At 41.2% G+C, this 13,676-nt stretch overlaps 1 protein-coding gene across 3 annotated transcripts in view; it reads left to right on the top strand.

The window, feature by feature from the left end:
* The window catches only part of LGR5 (leucine rich repeat containing G protein-coupled receptor 5), a 134,097-nt gene that overhangs the window by 84,579 nt on the left and 35,842 nt on the right, over positions 1–13,676 (top strand). For all 3 annotated transcript variants that reach the window (XM_077775244.1, XM_077775243.1, XM_077775242.1), the window contains exon 4: positions 1,163–1,234. In XM_077775244.1, the coding sequence (XP_077631370.1) occupies positions 1,163–1,234 (72 nt within the window). The remainder of the gene's footprint in view (positions 1–1,162; positions 1,235–13,676) is intronic.

Raw genomic sequence — 13,676 nt, 5'->3', positions numbered from 1 at the left:
CAACAACAAAACAGAATCAGACCTATAAATACAGAGGACAAACTGATAGTTGCCAGAGGGGAGAAGGGTGGGGGTGTGAGCCCAACCAGTGAAAGGAAGTGGGAGATAAGGTCTTCCAGTTATGGGGTGAATAAGTCACAGGAATAAAAGGCACAGCATAAGGCACAATACAGTCAGTGATCTTGTGATAACAATGTACGGGAACAGATGGTTGCTACATTTGTGGTGAACATAGAATAATGTATAAACGTCAAATCAGTAAGTTGTACACTTGAAACTAATGCTGCATTGGCATCAACTATACTCAAATTTTAAAAAAAGAAAAAAAACCGGGGCGCCTGGGTGGCTCAGTCGGTTAAGCGTCCGACTTCGGCTCAGGTCATGATCTCATGGTTTGTGGGTTCGAGCCCCACGTCGGGCTCTGTGCTGACTGCCAGCTCAGAGCCTGGAGCCTGTTTCAGTCTGTGACTCCCTCTCTCTCTGACCCTCCCCTGCTCATGCTGTCTCTCTCAATCTCTCAGAAATAAATTTAAAAATTTTAAAAAAAAAAGAAAAAAAAACCATAAATAAGATCATGTCATTTCCCTATAAACCCTTCAACAAGACTTTCTTATTACACTTAAAATAAAGCCTCATTGTGGCCTGCAAATCCTCCATGAGACAGCCTCAGTCTCTCTCAACCTCTTGGTCTCACTTGCTCCTCCTCACAAGTGATCTTGTGCTGCTCCTTGAACAAATCAAGCAAGCTCTGGCCTCGGGGCCTTTGCACTTACTCCTCCCTCTTCTCAGAAAGTCTTCCCAGATATTCACCGGATTTGTTCCATGACTCCATTCTGGTCTCCACTCAAGTATCAACTCCTAAGAAAGATCTTCCCCGATCACCTTTAAAATAAAAATCTCACCCCTTGTATCCATCTATTCCAAATCCATGTTTTGTTTTTTATTGACAGTACCTGTCATTTGCCTGATGTTATATACTCACCCATTAATTTTTACTTATCTTTCACTCCACATAGTAACTCAGGCTCCCCAAGGGCCAAGGCTTGTCTGATGCTCTGCTGTTTCCCTGACACTTAGAACAGTGCCTGGCAGTGCCATGGCCAGTACTCTTAATTATTGTTAACTTCCTTTAATATGTTTCTTCATTTGTTTTCACGTGCAGTATGCTGCAGAATAATCACCTAAGACAGGTACCGGCGGGAGCTCTGCAGAATCTGCGAAGCCTTCAGTCCCTGTAAGTACAGTTGAAATTGCAAATGTTCCCGGGATCAATACGGGAAGGAGCACTGAAATGTCCAAATGATCATTTTCATCAATTCCTTGGTTGAGGACCATAGCTAAATGAGTTATGAATGAATGAGACTTTTCATTAGAGCAACAACCCTCTGAATCCTCATTAAACAATATGAGGTAGGAAGGACCAGTGCCAGAGTTTGGAGTTTCAGATCAGACACTCAATCATAGCATCTGCAGTGAAAAGCCTCTTAGATATGCTGGTATCACAGGACAGAACATCCAGGATTTGTCCCTCATTCCCCTGTAATATTTTAGTTCCTGAGTTCAAATCAGAAATAATGCTTTCTCCTCTTATCTAGAAAAATCTAGGTAAGATTAGCATCTTCAGTTTATTCCTTTTGTAGATGATCTGAGCTGACTTATAATGAAACTTTTGCTGAGTCAAGGGAAGGAAAAATAAGACAAAAACAGAGAGGGAATAAGAGACCCTTAAATACAGAGAACAAACTGAGGTTGCTGGAGGGGAGGTGGGGGGTGGGCTAAATGGGTGATAGGCATTAAGGAAGGCACTTGTTGGGATGAGCACTGGATGTTATATGTAAGTGATGAATCACTGGGTTCTACCCCCTGAAACCAAGACTACACTATCTGTTAACTAACTTGAATTTAAATAAATTTTTAAAAAGACTTAATCTTTAAAGTTCTGTATGTACATCAGGGGTCCTCAAATCAATGAGCTAAGATCTAGTAGTATATCTTTTTTTATTAATTTTTTATTAATTTTTTTATTTACATCCAAGTTAGTTGGCATATAGTGCAATACTGAGTTTGAGACTAGATTCCTTAATGGCCCCTTTAGCCCATTTAGCCCATCGCCCCTCCCACAACTCCTCCAGGAACCCTCTGTTTTGTTCTCCATATTTAAGAGTCTCTTATGTTTTTGTCCCCCTCCCTGTTTTTATATTATTTTTGCTTCTCTTCCCATATGTTCATCTGTTTTGTGTCTTAAAGTCTTCCTATGAGTGAAGTCATATGAAATTTGTCTTTCTCTGACTGACTAATTTCACTTAGTATGATACCCTCTAGTTCCCTCCACGTAGTTGCAAATGGTAAGATTACTGAGTAGTACTCCATTGTGTGTGTATATATATATATATCACATCTTCTTTATTCACTCATCTGTCAATGGATGATCTAATGGTATATCTTTTTTTTTCTAATGGTATATCTTAAAGCCTCACTGCACAGCTTCCCCATCACCTCACAGAGACATACAAATGTACTCACAAACAATCTCACTGATACACTCACTCGTACCTCAGATTCACACACCACACACAGACACCTACGTACACATGAACATACACAGCACTGGTGTTATTGTTCCTTACTCTGAGTATACAAGTTTTCTATCAGGAGTTTCCACTCTTCTTTGATTTAATAAATAAATAAAAATTAGTATTTCTCACAAAAGGAACTTTCTTACCAGCTAGATGTTTTAGAGCTTGGGTTGTAAGCAAGTGAACTTTACAGTGACTATTTGGCAAGACTGTGCCAGGAGTAGGTGGTCAGTAAATCTTCATCTCATCAGAATGTGCAAGTGCTTGCAATACATCACATGATTTCCAATATATGCATGCATAATATATGCTTTTATCTTATGCTGGAAGTCCATCTCTGTCAAACAAAATACTGGTTTCTTTTTTTTTTTTTTTTATTTTTTTACAAATAGTTTATTGTCAAATTAGTTTCCTCATAACACCCAGTGCTCATCCCCACAAGTGCCCTCCTCCATGCCCATCCCCCCTCCCCCCCACATCCATCAGTCCTCAGTTTTTGTCAGCATTCAAGAGTCTCTCATGGTTTGCCTCTCTCCCTTTCCCCCACCATTTCCCCCCTTCTTCTCCCCCTTGGTCCTCTGTCAAGTTCCTCCTAATCCTCCTATACGTGCAAACATATGATATTTGTCCTTCTCTGCCTGACTTATTTCACTCAGCATAACACCCTCAAGGTCTCCATCCATGTTGCTACACATGGCCAACATAATACTGGTTTCTGGTGTAGAATGATGCGGGCAATAGATGCATTTAAAAAGGACATAAATATTGCAGGCTCTAGTTGAAAAGTGTCTTAAAGAATCCATGGGTTAATAATTACATAGTCTGCTTAATGCCTTTTATTGAGGTGATACAAGAGGAGGAGAAACATGAGATTGAAGATGATACTTTCTTCCTTTGATCTTTTTTGTTTTGTTTTGTTCTTTTAATCAAAGCAAATCTCTGCTTGAGACCATTTTAAGCTTTGTAGTCCGGTCAAAGTGACTTCCTAGGTTTTCAGGAGCCTATAGATAAACAAGCCCACAAGGGCCCCTTTGTGGCACCGGATAGGTCTGTCGCATTTTCAGGCGCTCCTTAATGACGTCACAGTATCACTCCTTTGTTGCCAGAGGCTTTTCCTGGAGGAAAGAAGCCGATGGGCAGAACACTCTCAAGTCCGGCTGTCTGTGTAAGGGCACGGGGTCTAGTGGCCGCATTGAAAAACGAGATAATAGCAGTGGCCAATAGGAACTTTAAACAGCTGTGAGGCAGGCAACAGATAGAAGGATAAGAGTTTGTAACCAAAAGCCACTATCAGCTGAAAGAAGATCACAAACAGAACACACAGCGAAGTGAACCCTTTTGAGAAAGAGAAAACCATGAATCTTTTGTTCCCTCGAACAGGGAGGTGCCTCCCTGATAAAGGTGTTCAGATTTGGTTTCTTACCGTCTAGAGAGTCACTGTTCACCAGGTGTCTCTTGCCTTATGGTTTCTGATTCACAAACACAACTGTGCTTGAAACCTTATAAGTATGCATCCCCTGTGAAAAAGCCAAGGGTTAACTTTCTCTTATGATGTGTATCACATCTAGATAGATACTCGCCCCCGGTGCGTGCTGAATTCTATCGGCCGACTGTGTAATGTTTGTCCTGTGGTCCCTTTGCCCAGAGTGCGGACAGGCCCATGTGAGGCGCTGAGTGTTGGCAGGGTATGCTACCATGCCACATATTCTCGTGGTTTTTTTTGTGCTGCTTTGATACAAGGATTAAGATTGGACAAACGTATTATACACATAGACTTAAACCACCAACCGCACAGCACCGCATTGTACCAGCTGAAGGAGCCCCCTGCGGGGTTGGAGGGTTTGGGCCACAGTGAGCCCTTTTAAAGTTTGACCGTCGTCCCAGATTCAAGATGTTTAATGGTACTTCTCTTGCTTCTTTTATGCAGTTCCAAAAATGAAAACATCAGGCTTTGTTTTGTTTTTGAAACAAAACTTGTGCACGCAAGTGAGGGAGGGGCAGAGAGAGAGGCAGCCGGAGAATCCCAAGTGGGCTCTGTGCTGACGGCAGAGAGCCTGACGTGGGGCTCAAACCCACAAACTCTGAGATGATGACCCGAGCCAAGGTTAGAAGTTTAACTGAGCCACCCAGGTGCCCCAAAAGCATCAGTTTTGAGGCTAGTAGTCATTCTAACATGCATTCCTTCTTCGTCTCCATTCATTTCCCGTGCCTTCATGCCACTTCGCTTATCAGTACAGTAACAAAGAGGAGAAGCCCTGCCTCGTCCATGCTGCCCACATCTGGGAGGCCTCCACGCCGACACTCAGCTTTCCTTGCACTACAGTCAACCCTCAGCCTATCACTTGGCCCTTTTTCTAATGGTTCCTCTTTTTTCCCTCTCTGGAATTCACTCTGTTTCTCTTCACTTTGTTATTTTCCCCGTCTTATACATTTGCTCTCTAAGCAACGCTCCGCCCTCCATGGGAGCTGTGAGCGCGCCACCCCCCTACATGGCTGGCCTTGTCATTTCCAAAGAGGGTTTCTCAACCCTGGCTGCAAAAAAGAATCATCTAGAGAGGCTCAAAGCCCGAGGCAGCACTCTCCGAGTGTTTTCTCCCTGGTCCCATTACAACGTTGTTAAGTGCTTCTTAACTAAAGGTTGTGAAAACTCGTGTTGGGCAGCATTCCTTCAAATGTTCTGCAAACATTCTCCTGAACTATTTTCAGACCTGAAATAATAACATAATCCATACTTTTGCATTCCCGTGTGAACTAATAATGTACTTGGAATATGAAATAAAAGTCCGGGATTGCACTGTTTGTGTCTAATTGAAACAGCTCCTACCTGTTTATTAATTCTACTGACAGTCTGGGGCAGATAAAGACAGGAGGCCACATGCTGTGTGGAGAGCACACCTTGCCACCCGAATGTGTTCATCATGGCACCAGCGCCTCCCAGATACACAGGACAGGACGCTGGGCCTCATCTCTGACTTAGTTTATCAAAAACTTCATTTTAACAAAATCCTCCAGGGATCTGTATAGCCAACCCATTTGAGAAATTAAGATTTTATTGTGCTCTGACACTAACAAGTGGTCTACAGACCAAAAGTGGCTGATAAGTACTGAAATCAGATCTGTTATACTCTGCCCCACCATACAGATTTGGCTTCATTGGATATAGTTTAAGAAACTTGATACATTAAAATTGGTAACACTGCTGTGAGGAAGAAACAAATTGTACTCAGGTTTCAAGAGATGCAATTTTCATTTATTTTTACATATACAAAAGATATTCTTTGTTGTTGATATGGCTTTGTTCATAATGAAAACACATAGGTACGTTTGTGTTCTTTTAATTCTCTCCTGATGCTTACAAATTGCTTGCCTAAAGAATAAGAGGTCAAGCCCTGCACCAGAGCCCAGTAGCCCAGAGCCTGCCCGTGTACAATATGTATGTTTGCTTCTGACGTGGTAATGACTGCCCAGACACCAGTTGGATTTTTTGTAATGTAATCAAATGTAACTTAATTTCCTTTCTGGTTTTTTGGAAGGGGATAGGAAATGTAATCAGAATTCACAATGAGTTGTATTTCACCAAGAAACTTTTGGCATTATAGACATTTGAGGACTAGGTTCAGATTACAGCGATTTGATGGAAACCCAAAACTTAACCCTCCCCTGCCCTCATACCTTTGTATTTGTAGCTAAGAAATCAATCTATGAAAAAAAAAATCATTGCTTCATTTGTGGATAGTCGTTAATGACGTTCCATCGTCTCACTGTCATTAGTGAAGTTCAAGATGATCAAAGAGAATGACATATTCATGTTTGTCCAGTTAACCAGAGTACTATTTAATACACGTTGGTTTTCATTTCAAGGGCCCTCTAGAGAAACTAATTGGATTGTTAGATGGAAAATAAAAGAATTAGACGTATCTTTGGTCAGTGTTTCTAGTCTCCAATTGGCTGGTGTTCATCTTCAGAGTGTCAGACATCGTTTTAAAACCTAAAAAGAACATATAAATCTTGCCTGGAACGTGATCAGCCCGTGCATCTGTGGTAGCAGCTTCAGGGATACAGAGTACTCTACTCTGAGCCCTGTGAAATGTTAATAACGTCACCCAGACTCTTCGCGGTAGAGTTTTGCTGATAATAGTCCTCATAGAGAATAACCAAGAGGCAGGGCTCACAGTGCTGGGCGGAAAGTAAGGCAAGCCCAGAACCAGCCTCAGTTTTCTCCCATGAATATCCAGGAGCCTATTGGGTTTCAGACCCTGGATAAAGAATGGGAAGGAAGTAACAAAAGACAAGGAGGTGGAAGCAGACAAAAAGAAAGTAGAGTGAGGTAACCCAGAGAATAAGATTAAAAGATCAAAGAGGTTAAAAAAACACACACACACAATGGTTTTAGTATTAGTGACATTATTCCTTCCACTAAAATAGTCTCCAGAAAGAGAAATTACAAGCTTACACAATAAAAATGCATGTTCAATAAGTAAAAATTCAGTTTAGTTTGTTTTTTTCACCAAAGCGCCAGTGTAATCAGGTACGTCATAGGATGGAGGTGGACTTGGGTGTTCTAGGCCAAGGGTCATGTCTATTGCACCGATAGGAGTTCATGTCATAGAACCATGTGCAAACCAGCACCCAATGCATTGTTATGAGAAGTTTTCCTTGTCTCCCTCCCCCTATTAAACAACGGGGGAAAACTATTTTCAAAGGTAGAGCCCTCTCTACCCAATGTTTATAGCAAGAGAGAACTCAAATTGGAGCACCGTCCTCAGAATCACGTATGAAAAAAATGTGAATACTTAATGCAAGACCCCATGCAGGAACCATTCTTACATCAGGCTATCTACCAGCGCTCTGATTAAATCGTACATATGACCATCATATCAGATAGATAAATAACTAAAAGGGAACATAGATGTTATAAATGAGAAGTAGAATAATACCACTTTTCTCAGTCTTGTGATGTGAAATGAACGTTGCCTTTGGAAATTAGGTTAAACTCTTTGGAGAAGCTAAAGGGATGACACCAATGGAAGGGACATTGTTTGTAAAAAGGCACATAAAGAGGAGCACCTGGATGGCTCAGTCGGTTAAGCATCTGACTCTTGATTTCAGCTCAAGTCATGATCCCACGGTTTGTGAGTTCAAGCCCTGAGCTGGGCTCTATGCTGATGGTGCGGAGCCTCCTTGGGATTCTCTCTCTCTTCCTTCCTCCCTGCCCTTCTCCCCCTCAAAATAAATAAATAAACTTTAAAAAAAAAAAAGAAAAGAAAAGAAAGGTGCATAAAGGCACAATAAAACCTGGGAGCACTGCCAGGACAAAATCAGAAACACCCAGGGTGTTTAAACCCCCATGGTTATCAAAGCAGCAGCTGCTGCTGTTTATGAAACACTTTTACCGGCATCATTTCACTTGTCCTCAAAAGATGAGTAGGAGCCTCTGGAGGTAGGAGCTGAGATTAGTGAAGAGGAAGCAAAAGCTTCCTTAAGGTGTTAAATGACCTTCTCAAGGTCAAATGGCTTGTAATGGAGTCAGTCTAGAGGTGAGTCTGGGATAAGAACTCTAGTCTTCCTAGCTCCAAAATCTGCCGGCCTTACCACCACGCTATCTTGCCTCCCTCCAAAATCCACTGCAGAGAATAGGCACACAGCAGGATGCCCTGATGTGAGGGAAAGAAGCTGGATAGAATCACATCTTTCATCTAAACCTATGTTGTGAAGGTTTACAAAAAGAAAGAAAATAGTAATGCTGCAGGACAGAAACAAATAATTTAAAGAGAAGAGAACAATATTATTACATGTGGGCCAGTCTGCCTTTTTCAGTGTTTCCCTCTGCATTTGGTTTTCTGTTCCCTCATTACCTGTGATGTAAAATTTGCCTCCACTTTTCTGATAAGGAAACTATAAGTGAGAAAAGACTATCTTGTCCCTATTGCAAAGGTGAAAGTTGATCAGACAATGATAGGAGGGAAGAACATTCCAGACAGAGGGAACTACTTGTGCACTGCCTTGGGGTGGGGGTGGGGGGGTGCTGGAGGAGGAGCTAGTACCTCAAGGAGCAGAAACAAGCTCCTTATGCTGACACGGGAAGAGTGAAGTGCAAGAAGTACAAGAAGAGCTTAGGGAGACAGGTGGGGTCAGACTCCTTGAAAACCCTTTGGGACATGCCAAGGACTTTAGCCTTTATTATGAAGGCAGTGGGAATCCACTGGAGGATTTTAGGCAAGGAAGGGCATGGTCTGATCTGTGTTCCTGAAATAGTCTAGGAGAGAAAGGAGAACTCTGTCAGGATGGGGGCAGTGGAGATGGCAAAAGGGAAATGGATTTGGGAACCATTTAGATGAAATTACCGGTGTTTGGCAATGAACTGGTGATGAAGAAGTAAGAGATGTCAAAGATGATCCTTAAATTTCTGGTTTATGACCATGTGCTTAAGGAAGCACATCACTGAAAACAAGAAACACTGGCAGAAAGCTACATTTGGGGACAATAGCGGTGGATGATAATGAGTTTGGTCTTGAACATGTGTGTTTGTGGAGGAACAACTGAGTGGAAATGTCACATAGACAGCTTGAAATCCAGATCTGGATCTCAAAGTGAAATTTAGGTTAGGTCCTCCTACCATGCATTTACCTTCACCTAACACCTTCTTGTAACGACTTGGTTATCTGACTACACTTTAGGAAACATGCTGCATAAAGGTTGGATCAACACACTTAGAAAACATGTTCCATGTCTGTCTAGTTTACTTACTGTTAGATCCCAAGCACCAGGAACAGGGCCTGCAAAAACGCACACTCCAGAAATATTTATTGAACTTAACTAAAGCCTCAAACCCTAAGTGATGTTCTAAACATCTGCTTCCGATCAGCTGTCTTCCCCAGTTTGACCGTAGCCCACATTCACTGATCTCCCTGGCTCCAAACTCTTATCTCTGTGCCTGGCTTTTTCTACTTGCCCTTCCTACACTGAGAGTTGGACCCCAGGGGTTCCTTCAGGGATTTTGGAGTTGATCTGCCTACAAGATTTAGCTTTCTATTGTCTTAGCTGAGGACTCTCCACTTAAATAATTCAAGGGCTCAAGGCAAACTGGTGGTTGCCAGAGGGCAGGTGGGGGTGGGATGGGGATGGAGATGAGCAAACTAGGCGAAGGAGATAAAGAGGGACAAACTTGCAATTATAATAAGTAAGTCACAGAGATGAAAAGTACAGTATAGGGAATGTAATCAGTAATGTCATAATAACGTAGTCTGGTGACAGATGGTGACTACCTTTATCGTGGTGAGCATTGAGTGATGGATAGAACTGTTAATCACTAGGTTGTACACCTAATAACATTGTACGTCAACTATACTTTAATAATTTTTTTTAAAGAGTAGGGTTTGGGGAAGAATCATAATGCTAAGTCTTGGAGGGTTGATGAGATTTGGATAGGCAGGAAGTAGGGGATGCTTATGAATACAGGGCCCAGAAGTACTATGGAAGGGAGCTAAGTAGGGACAACTTGACTGGGACAGAGAAATCAGAGAGAAGTGTGGCCAGTGAAGGTGGATGGTGAGCTTTAATATCAGATGGGAAGTTTGGGTTTGAAAGGACAGTAATGCGGCAGAACTATGGATTCCTAACAGGGGAATGACATAGAGCACGGTTTGAGGGAGATTAATCTGGCAGCAGCCAACAGGATTAATTGAAGAGATAAGAGATCAAAGGCAAAAGGCCCAGCTCAGAGACTGTTCCAGTAATGCAGGTGTTAAGAGATAAGAGACTTAACTAGACAGTGGAAGTGGAGAGTTTTGGAGATAAAGATAAATGGAGAGGACTTGGTGAATGATTGGCTGGAAGGCAATGGAAGATTGAAAAAAAGACCCCCAGATTTCAAACACTGATGGTACTTGAGAGACTAATGGGGCCTTGACGACACCCCCCCCCAAAAAAGTCTTTGTTTTCTATGGAGAAAAATGAAACTGGAGAAGTTAATGCTCATGTTACTTGTCTCCCTGTAACAAAATTCACAGCAGCAATGACCTCTGAGAAAGTGAGCAACATACTGTGAGTTGACTTTAAAAGATTTTTCTCACTGGAGTCATGCACTCTCCAATGATGCTAGAAAGACAGGTTTGGTTCTGTTAGGCACTTCATCTAGCTTAGTCAAGCCAACCGACTAGTCTCTAAATTATTGTTCTTCAGTGAGCCTATAGACTTTATCTCTCCCCAAGCTGTAGAGATCAAAAAACTTTTTTACCTTTTCAGAGGTAAGTTTAAATCAATAATTTTTTCTTCCTGGTTTACATTAAGTTTACCAATAAATAAGATGGAGAACAGAAAGGTAGAAGCAGAAATTCCCATTATATAAATTCATACGTTTAATGTCTTCTTAGGATATAAACGGGAAATTTCATTAAAAGGTAGAATCCCCCATTGTGGTTACTTCATCAATATTAAATAACAATAAATAATAATAAAATGACTCTTATTATTATGAAGAATTCATATAAATCAGCATTAATTCAATCCATAAGAGTTCATATAGATAAAATTCTATCCCAGCTGTATTATTATAATGATCTGACAAATTCAATTCCAGTGATCCACTGGTCTTGCTGCAATAAAATTTCCAAGCAGCAAAATTTCACTGTAACAAATACTTTATATAACTGATCAAATTGTATTATATATACACTTGGAAATCCATGATTTTCATTTCATAGCAAAAGTAAGAGAATAATTGAGGGGCGCCTGGGTGGCTTAGTTGGTTAAGCGTCCGACTTTCGCTTAGGTCATGATCTCACGGTTCGTGGGTTTGAGCCCCGCGTCGGGCTCTGTGCTGACTGCCAGCTCAGAGCCTGGAGCCTGTTTCAGTCTGTGACTCCCTCTCTCTCTGACCCTCCCCTGCTCACACTGTCTCTCTCTCTCTCCTAGAAATAAATAAAACATTAAAAAAAAAGTAAGAGAACAATTGAAAATGCTTTCATTTCTTAAATTTTTATAAATGAACTAAAAGTGCTCTTTTGACTAATCACAAATTATTCAAAATGGTCTCACAAAATGTACAAATGTATGTACAAGTGAGTTTGTCAATTTTTTTAAACTTGCAAAGAAAAAAATGTTTCCCCAAATATAAAGAGAAATGTCTGTGACGAAAATGCTATGCTTCATAGTTCTGTTCATTGAAAGAAACCCCAGGAGCCATACTCTACCTGCAGCTGCAATAGTCTTCACACCTTTGACTTCTTTTTTCTCAAGTCATCTATGTTAATAATTGACATCATTACAGTCATGTCAGATATGGAATTAGCCAAGATCTAGGGCTTATCTTTTGACTAACGCTTTCTTCCTTGTAGTTAATGGCTTATCAAAGACATTCACAAACAGAGATAGAAGTCTGTGTGATACACTGGCAAGGTCCCATATTTGAGATCTATGTAAAGGGCCTTTTTCTGGAAAAACAATAGCAAGAATGATCTCATAGCTTCTATAATCTCTACAATAATGCCATTTATAAATCAAAAATTCCTTCCAGGAGTATGGAACAGATTGGCCAAATGTTTCTTTTAAGAGAGAAAACTTGTAAAACTAAGGTTTTATACATGAAAATATTATGGAGAAAGCTTTAGACGGATGATAAGAAAGTGAGTTGTTTTTTTGTTTGGTTGGGGGTTTTTTTTGGTTTTTTTGGTTTTTTGTTTTGTTCGCTTTTTGTTGTTGTTTNCGGATGAGAAGAAATGGAGTTTTTTTTTTGTTTGGTTGGGGGTTTTTTTTGTTTTTTTTGGTTTTTTTTTTTGTTCCCTTTTTTTTTTTTTTTTTGGGGTTTGGTTTTTTTTTTTTTTTTGCCATTGCCTGATATCAGTGGGGTTTTTTTGCCTGTTACCTTCTAACTCTTCATCACACAGGATACACTGATATTATAGAACTGCACTCATAGGCAACATGCAGTTTTGTTTTATTTTTAGTTTACACAATACTGGATAACAGTCATCCTTGCTCTTGCGTGGTCTCCATCTGCCCACTTGCCCGGAATGGAACACAGAGTCACCGTAGCTTCCCTGCCTCCCCTGTGGCCACAGCTGGCGAGTCACCGCATTCTGTTGAGCCCACTTACTTAGCAATTCTCCCACTGGGCCTTCCTCTCCATCTCCATACTTCTTTCAGGCCCTCGTCTTTTCTCACCCTCATGACTGCAACTGCCTTGCAGTGCAGCCAGCAGAGAAACATTTTTATGTAGATTTTGCAGATTATTTGGAAGAGAATGGGACATCACTCATAGGTAGATAACCCAGAAATCTTCTGAAAGTAGTTATCCAGACTCTAAATGCTTACCTTGGTACTCAAGGGTACTGAAGCCTGTCAGGGTGACCTGGATGGTCCTGGAAAGGTCCCAGCAGTGAGGAAAGACAAGCCCCAGTCCACAAGGGACAGCCTGTTGGTCAAGCAGTTTGTGCAGCAGAATCCCTTTGGTAGTTATGGAGTCCTCCAACCTCAAGCCCTCCCTCCAGAGAGGGAGTTATTTCAACATCTGCCCCAGAGTCATGACAGAACCATTTCTCATTGGTTGTAGTCCTCTAAGTAACACTGCCCAGACTCATACTTGAAAATTATGTTCTTGCACCAGAAGATGACCTGGTTTCCCTTAGCCATGTTAGCCTCATGGGCCTTTTTGGACCTTTGCTGGCCTAACACAGAAGAGGAGTGTATCTTCTGTTCTCTGTGATGGGAGGCTTCCTGCAACTCTAATCCGAACATGCAGTGTAGCTACTGAACTTAATGTGAAGGATTATGGTGCCTAGAAAATTGGCAGGCGTGTCAGCCCATAGGACCCCCCCAAATGTCAGTCTCATTTAGAAAGATTCAAAATTACAAAGGGTTAAGACCCTGCAGGAAGAATTAAAGAAACTTTTCGAGGAGGGGGAAGCACTTCCTAAATGTGAAGATTTTTCTCAAATAATGACACCTATCATTTGTAGAGGGCTTCACTGTTTGCAAAAACACTTGCACATATGTTTTCTCCAATTCTCATGATAATTCTGTGACCTGTTATAATTCTGCTTTACAGATATGAAAATTGACCCTCAGAGAAATTAATCAGTGTGCCCCCAAATCTCAAAATTA

The sequence above is a fragment of the Crocuta crocuta genome, unplaced genomic scaffold (genome assembly GCF_008692635.1).
Source record: "Crocuta crocuta isolate KB4526 unplaced genomic scaffold, BGI_CrCroc_1.0 scaffold97, whole genome shotgun sequence".
NCBI classification, from domain to species: domain Eukaryota; kingdom Metazoa; phylum Chordata; class Mammalia; order Carnivora; family Hyaenidae; genus Crocuta; species Crocuta crocuta.
This window is presented reverse-complemented; position numbering and strand designations above follow the sequence as displayed.